This window comes from Nesoenas mayeri (genome assembly GCF_963082525.1).
Source record: "Nesoenas mayeri genome assembly, chromosome: 8".
Classification (NCBI taxonomy): Eukaryota; Metazoa; Chordata; class Aves; order Columbiformes; family Columbidae; genus Nesoenas; species Nesoenas mayeri.
This window is the reverse complement of record NC_137554.1, coordinates 30,212,452-30,220,397: the sequence shown is the minus strand read 5'-3', so window position 1 is coordinate 30,220,397 and position 7,946 is coordinate 30,212,452. Positions and strand designations below refer to the sequence as shown.

General features: G+C 38.7%; 1 protein-coding gene across 1 annotated transcript in view; it reads left to right on the top strand.

Moving 5' to 3' along the window:
- Positions 1–3,475: 3,475 nt before the first annotated feature.
- RABGAP1L (RAB GTPase activating protein 1 like) overlaps positions 3,476–7,946 on the top strand; it is a gene marked incomplete at its 5' end in the record, with an annotated part of 208,595 nt that continues 204,124 nt past the window's right edge. The window contains 3 exons of the mRNA XM_080348482.1: positions 3,476–3,610; positions 4,820–4,997; positions 6,807–7,017. Coding sequence (XP_080204608.1) covers positions 3,476–3,610; positions 4,820–4,997; positions 6,807–7,017 — 524 coding nt within the window. The remainder of the gene's footprint in view (positions 3,611–4,819; positions 4,998–6,806; positions 7,018–7,946) is intronic.

Genomic DNA, 7,946 nt, shown 5'->3' with positions numbered 1-7,946 from the left:
TCCTGTGAAGAGAACTTTCAAAGCACAGTTTATTGTCGCCTTTCTGAAGGTGTTGTTGGAAGGGCCGTCCTGACTCCTGCCTCTGGTGGTTTGAGAAGTTACCATCTGGTCTGAGGTTTCAATCCTTGGAGCAGCGTTTGCAGAACAGAAGGTGTTTTCACACCCTGGCCACATTTGCTCATTTGGAGCTAAACTGCACAAGAATCTTGAACTAAGCAGCTGGACTTCCTGCAAAAGTAGCTGAGGTGCAGTATGTTTGCTGGCTTTCCTGTCCCTGTCAGCCCCTCTCTGCTGGTCACTGCCCTCCTAGGCACTTTAAAATGATAAAGCAAATGCTGAACCTCTTCCATCAGTATTCTGAGGCAGCGTTCAGTTGCAGGTCTGTCTGCTGCTAACTTCAGGGAATAAACAGGATTGTAGACTGTGTATCTGTCTGTGTGTTCTGACTAGTGCAATCAAGAAGAAGTTCTTACATTCTTAACTTCCAGCTTTTGTCAGAAAGGATGATAAAAAATGAGAGTTAGTTATGAGTTTAGTAGTAGTGGTCTGTTCTCAGATTTTGTATGTGTCTAATAGGTGACATTGTCATTTATTCTTTAACTTTCATAGGAAAAAATAGGCATTCAAGTGTATAACACAGTAATGAGTAAAAAAGGAATAAGTCCTCAATAGGTCTGAAACTAATGACAAAAGGGAAGTGACAGAACCATCTCCTGACTGGAGGTGACTGGAAAGTCCAGAATGCACGTGTCTCTTTTCTTGTTACTGAAGCATAAAAACCCTTTTCAGATGTTCTGCTCTTTCACTTCCTCGAATAACCATAATGCATGATGTTTCTCAGAGAGGTTTTTATTCTTTTTACTGCTTTTCCTCAGAAGTGCTTACCTGAAGTATTAGATGATGTGCCTTTATAATGTAAAAGTAGAAACTTCCTCCCTTTAAGTAGCTTACTGCTTAAGATGGTATACATCTCCATAATCTTAATGAGTCTGAAAGATTTATTCTTAAACTCTGACATGAATTTTACTCAAGTTGTTTAGTTTGAAAAATGACTTGATTGTGAGTTTTGGTACTTTGGCATTAAAACTGTTTTTGATCAGAGACTGATCATAAAATACTGTGTACAAAGTTTTTGCTTTGTGAATAGCATGTGACTAGAATAGGGGAGGAAATGAGCAGTCTGTACACACTGATATTTTCATTTTTAGTGCACACAGTTTCCGTGAATGATCTAGAACACTGCTATTAATTTGTTGTACGTTGAGTTCTCTGGCATGGACATCAAAGGCTGTTTTAGCAGAAGACCTGAGTGGTGTGTAGCCTTGTAACTGTGTGAGCTAAGAGTGTAGAGCGGCATTCTTCTGGCTGAGGCATTTGCTCCCTGCATGTCTGACCTGTTTGTGTTGTGTTTGACTACTAAACTGAAACTGATGTGGCTTTGTTTTGGCTGCAGTGGGATGGAGGGCATTCAGGTGAATAATGCTGATGGCAGGTTGGAGTGGGCTGTAATGAAAGGTTGCAATTAGGGCTTCTGGAGTAATTTATTCAGTTAGCATAGTCATGCATGGAAGAAGGTGTGTGTCTGCACTGGATGTGGTGGTTTAAGCTGATTGTGAAGACAAGCTTGGAGTACGCACTTGTGGATATAATAGGCCTTACAACTCAGATGTAATTGCAAAAGTTTGTATGGTATGCATTTAAGTGTCTGTTATGAATGAGAAACTTCTTGAAGTCATCTCATGTTTCTAATATTTCCTTTGTCTTTCAGATTAAAATTTAGGAAGTAGGAATTCTCTTAAGCTGCCTTTGCCTTACGCGTAGGACAAGAACAAATATTTTGTACATCAGTATGCTTCTCTAGTTGCATTATCACAGGTTTTTTTTTTGGCTTGACAAATGTTACATTTTCTCTGGCTTTATTATAACAATATTGCTACAAAAAGCTTTTCCTAGTTCACAGTGTGCCTGTCAGTTCTTTCTTTGCTGTGAAAGGAAGAACTGGTGATACACTAATGTTAGCAGCTTGCATTTGTCTTTTGGTAATTAATATAGTAGACCATCTTATATTGAAGTACCTATGTTATTCTCCCATCAGTAAGCACAAAAAGAAGAGGGGGAAAATAATTTTGTGGAGTTGCACATATAAATGGTTATGACAAACCAAGTCTTTGAAAGAGCAAAAGCATGTTGACTGTAGTTTCTAAAGTGATGCAAAATATTTTTGTACTGAAAGTAGTCTAGTTCCAACACTTGTTTTTTGGTCCAAAGTTGCTAAACTGTCACTTGTGACCAGTGTGTTAAGTCCTGCCTGTTCAGAATGGTGGAGAACATGCACATTCTTTTTCAGTGCTGTATTTGTGGCTCCCTATAGCTAAAACTAAATTTGTATTATTTTCTTGATCCCTTGGTGTTCCGGCACTGTGAGAGGCACAGCGAGCACAGTGCAGTTCTGTACCTTGGCACTACTGTGGAAGGCAATGGGATGCTGATCCTGGCCCTGTTCACCAGTCACAACGTGTTTGTTGAGCTGCCCCTCTTGGGGCACTGTCCAGCCTGGCAGAGGTGACAGTGGCAGTTTGTTTCCCCTCTGGTGTATGTGACTCTGCCGACCTCTGAGCCTCTGGCCCAGTAAATCCCAGCGCTCAGCCAGAGGAGTGGCTTTCAGGAAAATGAAATGGAAATAGACTAATCTGGAAGTGCGTGCTGTTTATAGTCTATCTGAAAATACATTTTCTCTTTTTTAACACAAAAAGTATAAAAAGTATAAAAACATAGATCCATTTAAAATACAAGAAGTCTAATATACTGTGTTCTTCATTCTAGCTCTTCCCTAAGAAATCAGGGAAGACATTCAGATTTAGCATAGGTATACATAGATAGATACTGTATCTGGTGGATACCTGCAGCAGCTGTCCTCATTCTGAAGTGCTAGGAGTGGGTTTGGTTCTGCATTTTTATATGAACTTGTATAGGCTAATCATTATGTCACCCCCTTTTTATGTTTGTTTCTGGGCTTATTTTTTTGCTGTGTGGGCAAGGGAAAGCTTGTTCATGGTTTCCATACTATTTTTAGCTTTGTTGTTTTGGTTTTGTGGTTAATTTCTTTTTTAAGTGTTTAATTTTAATTCTGTTGTGAGTGGTTTCAGAAAAACTTGCTATGAAGTATGTGACTGTGATTTAGTATCACCTTTGACTTCATCACTTATGGATAAAAAGGGTAATAAAAACAACTTTGTCATAGTCGATTGCTAAATATGTTTATGTGGAGAGCATGCATTTTGATATTCTGTTTTTGGAAAATTATTATTCAGAATATAATATAATATAATACATTTGTATAACTTGAAGTGTTATGGTATTCCACAATAGCTTCACATTGCTCTATTAACATATTGTTTACAGCATCTAAACTAATTATTTAATATTTTTCCTTCTTTGTTAGGTTCTTGTGGTAGGAGGAGAGTACTGACCTGAGATGGAAGTCAAAACATCATTTAGCAAAGCCAGTAGGATTCCTGAAACTGTATCCACATTAATTAATGAAGAATTTGTCCTGGTTCATCAGCAATCAGAGGAGACTTCTAGAAAAGATGAAAAGCCTCAGCTAAAGGTTTATGATTACTTTATTTTCAGTGTGTAGTAAGATTTGTATGGATTGCAACTTCTTTGGAATATTTAAAGATACTTGTGTATACTTGAGGAGACTCTTATACTCTAATTTTTGTCCTTGTTTATTACTAGTTACGAGCTCAGATTAAACAAACCTGTCCAAAACTGGCATTTCCGTTTTTCTTTTAATAACTTATTTGGGCATCAGCTTTGTTAGTATTCTGTGGCTTTATACATTAGTAAAGGACTAAAAAGTTATTTTCAAAGGCTGAACTTCAGATTAAAGCTTGGGAAATATTCTTTATGCAGGGACCAGAGACTCTCAATGTTGTTATCTTAAAAGCACATAATTAGGCTGCATGGGAATAGGCCACAGAGGGTTTTGATTTTGAGTTTTCAATTTAGATTTCCCATTTGGTGCTCCTCTAGGCGTGACCAAGACCTTTTCTAAACACTTTCTACCTCTAAACAGCAGAATATTTTAGCATTTGGGTGACAGCTGATTGGTTAATTACAAATTTCCCCACTTGAGTTGCAGTAGCTGATTTACTGGTTTGGGTCCACTTGGAACAATAGGAATTTGTTCCCCTTGAAATGACAATAAGTACTTAGTCTGTCTTTGCAAAACCGTTTGACAGTTATTTACAACCAATTATTTCCATCTGTGTTAAACACTAATTATGTTTGGAAAGAGGCAAGAGACCTGGAGGTAGAATCCATGATGCAGCTTTGTTATGAGCCATGGCTTTTGTTTGATCTGCAGAGCTAGTACTTGTCAAAGGCTGTATTTTTCTTTCCCTAGGGAATGGGTCTCACCATGTTCTTGCCACTTCCTTAGACTTGCACCCCTCCTATGTTGGGGACAATTGGAGTGGATATGACTAAGAAAGGAAATTTTCTTTAAGAGTAATCTATAACAAAGTCTGTTGATCTTTGTTCTGAATGGAGAATCTAAACACACAAACCTGTGTTTTTAAGAGAGGCCTACAGTTTTTAGGTGGATGGTTACTGGATTAGCAGTGAGGATATGTGCATTATATGTAATGGGATGGGACAATGGATTATGTTTTATTTAACTTTGTTGATTCTTGATGTGTTGTCTTGTTCAGTAAAGTTTCTTAACTTTTGCAATGAGTAAGACTATATGTTTGGAAAATAATAGTGAAACTACAAGTACCTTTAAAAAAATGTCATTTCCTTCTGCTTACAGGTATTTTCAAATGGAGATGATCAGCTGGAGAAGGCAATGGAAGAGATACTGAGGGATTCGGAAAAAGACCAGAGCAATTCCCCTGCTCTCCGAGAAGGTTCCAGCGAGGCAGGAGATGGGTCAGCAGGCCAAACAAATCAGCCATCTCTGCACCTCGTTTTAGACCCCTCTACTACAGGTATTGCTAAAGTGCTTCCCCCTCAATCATATATGGCAGTTTGTTTCTTTCTGCAGTTTCTAGTTAACCTTAAAATTGAATACAAAGCCCTCGGGAGCTTCATGGCAAAACCATACTGGAGAATTCCCTGGGCCTCCTCTCCTTTTATGATAAGTTGAGGGTTGTAGGCTGGAATGAATTCTCACCAGATTGATACCCTCTGCTGCTCTGTTTTGATCCAGATAATTTTCATCTTGTGTCCAGCCCTAGGTGAGTTAGGGCTCAGTATCGTGTAACTTGCTGAATGGACTGGAGTTGAGGTGGAGAATCAGCTGATGGCGTATGAGAAGTTTCAGCGCAGTTTCACTGACTGTGCTACCTGCAAATGAAATAGACCCTGAGCAAACTGAGAGGCTTTTCGGCTTTGATTCTGTCACCAGGTTTCAGTAAGGACAACTTTAGATTTGGTACTTGCTAGGAATGGTTGGTGAAAAAGGAAGGACTGAAAGCTTCTTATGTAAACTGTATTTTGTTTATTTTATGTAAACTATATTGTATATATTTTATGTAAAATATATTGTAACTTGTTTTTCTATATGTATCTCTTATGAATACAAGGCTGTGGCCATCTCTGTGGGCCTTGAATTACAGTTCTTTTTCCTTCGGTAGTATAGAGAGCGCTTCTGTGGCATTGTGTCAAATAGTTCCCATAGCATCTGTTTGGGAAGTGGAAAAAAATAAGGTTTTTGTGGTAGAGTAAGATAGATAGTTTAGTCATAATGGAAACACCCTTCTCTTAATTATGTGTATACTGTATTTTTGAATAACATGCCTTATTGCCTCCCAGTTTGATGTGCTTCAAACAGAACACAGCCCTTAGCACGAATGAACAAAGAAATACTTGTAGATGCATTCTCCTCCTTGCCTCACAATAAGAATAATTCAATTTTACTACCTTTCTGATTTAAGTATTATGGAAATATTAGCTATAGTAATAAGAAATAGAAACAACAGAGCAGATTGCTCAGAGAGGTTTGAAATGTCTGTCTTTGGAGATACCAAAACTCAGCTGGACAGGGCCCTGAGTAACCTGATCCAGTTTTGAAACTAGCTGTAGTCTAACCTGATCTGTCTTTGGGCAGAGTTAGAGCTAGATGACCTCTAGAGGTCTTCTCCAACCTCAATTACTCTAATTCTATACTTAATGAATCTTTCTTGCACCTCTCTTCTTGTTTCTCAAATGTTGAAATGCCTTTAAAAAACCTGCTAGAAAACAACAATAACAGCAAAACTCCCAAAGGCTCCCTCAAGATCGCCCCGTCCACAGGAATGTGACAGTGGAGAAAGAACGTTTCGTTTCTGCTGAGTAGGGTGACAGAGATTCTTTTTCTTTTCTCCAGCTCCCTGATGGTTTCATGCAGGTAACATAGCTATCCCACATCTAATAATTCTACAGAAGCTGCAAAGACATGGGAGAGAAGAGATTTAGAGGCATCTTTATGCAAAGTATGAGTAGAATTTGAAGGAAGTATCAACTAAATAAAACGCCATCTGGGAATGGAGCTTAAAGAAAAATGGTGTTCTAGCACTGCTAAAAAGACTGGGAAGGCATTTTTTCCCTATGCCGTAGTACAAAACACGCCTTAGAACAGAACAGACTTAATGTTAATATTAAGCCGCCAAATGGGATTTCTTACTATTGGAGCTGGACTTGTGACTCCTGTGTCCATTCTCAGAAAAAGCAGTAGATTTTACTATGGAACTCTCTAAGAAAACAATGTGTAAAAGCAAAAGCAAATGGTTAAAGAAGTGTTTTTATTTCATTTTCAGAAATCTCTGCACCAAGGCCATCATCTCCCAGTGAACCCCGGGAAGAGGACAGCGTGTTGTTTAACAAACTGACTTATTTAGGTTGCACAAAGGTGTCTGCCCCTCGAAATGAACTGGAAGCTCTACGTGCCATGGCAAACATGAAATCCTCGAGTCAAGCCCCCTTACCTGTAACGCTTTATGTTCCAAACATTCCAGAAGGCTCTGTAAGGTAACACACAAAGTTGCTTTTGTTACTTGCACAGACAGATAAAAGGTGGTTTCTGACTTTTTTACTTGCACAGGAAAGTAGTTTCTAGATACTAGAGAACATTTACTTGCCCCTGCGTATTGACTATAATTTTGCACAGAAAGACTGAAGGACCTTCAACCACAGATGTTATTTTCTTCCATTTTTCTCTTTGAATGCAATTTAAGATTTTGTTTGACATTACAGCAGTATTTTGTTTGAATTAGGAAATTACACTGCATACTTTTATGATGGCAACTGTCACATAGACAGGAGATGTTAGGTGTGCTGTACCTATTTTTGTAGCCATTGTGGCCATTCAGGAAGGTTGTTTGCAAGTGAAACTGTGGGATCTTTAATTGCAGAGGACATAGGTAAGTGAAGGACCGCCTAAGACTCTGCACAGAGCTGTAAAGGTGAATCCATGTGTGACAAAATACACTCCATCAAAGTTCAAGTGACACCAGTGTCAGCCCTGTGGAGTGTTTCCATTCCAGGTATCTGAACAGCTGTCATGTGGGGTTCCATTTAATGTGTCCCACCACTATTACAGTGTGCTGGATCCTCTCTGGGCTTTTCTTGCCTTTAGCAGATTAGTCCTTTAATTACCTGTTCCAGGTAACGTTTATTCCCCCTTGATGTGAATGTGCATATGGACAAGTACTGAAAAGACAGAGCAGAATTATGTGGTTCTAACTATTGTTCTTTACAACTCACTGTCTAGTAGTCCATTCTGAGACCACCACCCCTGTTGTTGTTCTTTACAGTTTCTGAAATATTCTTCGGGTTCTGAGTTTGAGAGGAATTTAAAACTTTGCATGAGCCCTCAGATCTGTGATTAATATTCACCTGAACACAGAGACAAGCATTTGCTAAGCTACACTGTCCTGTAGGTTCTGAATAAAAGAAGT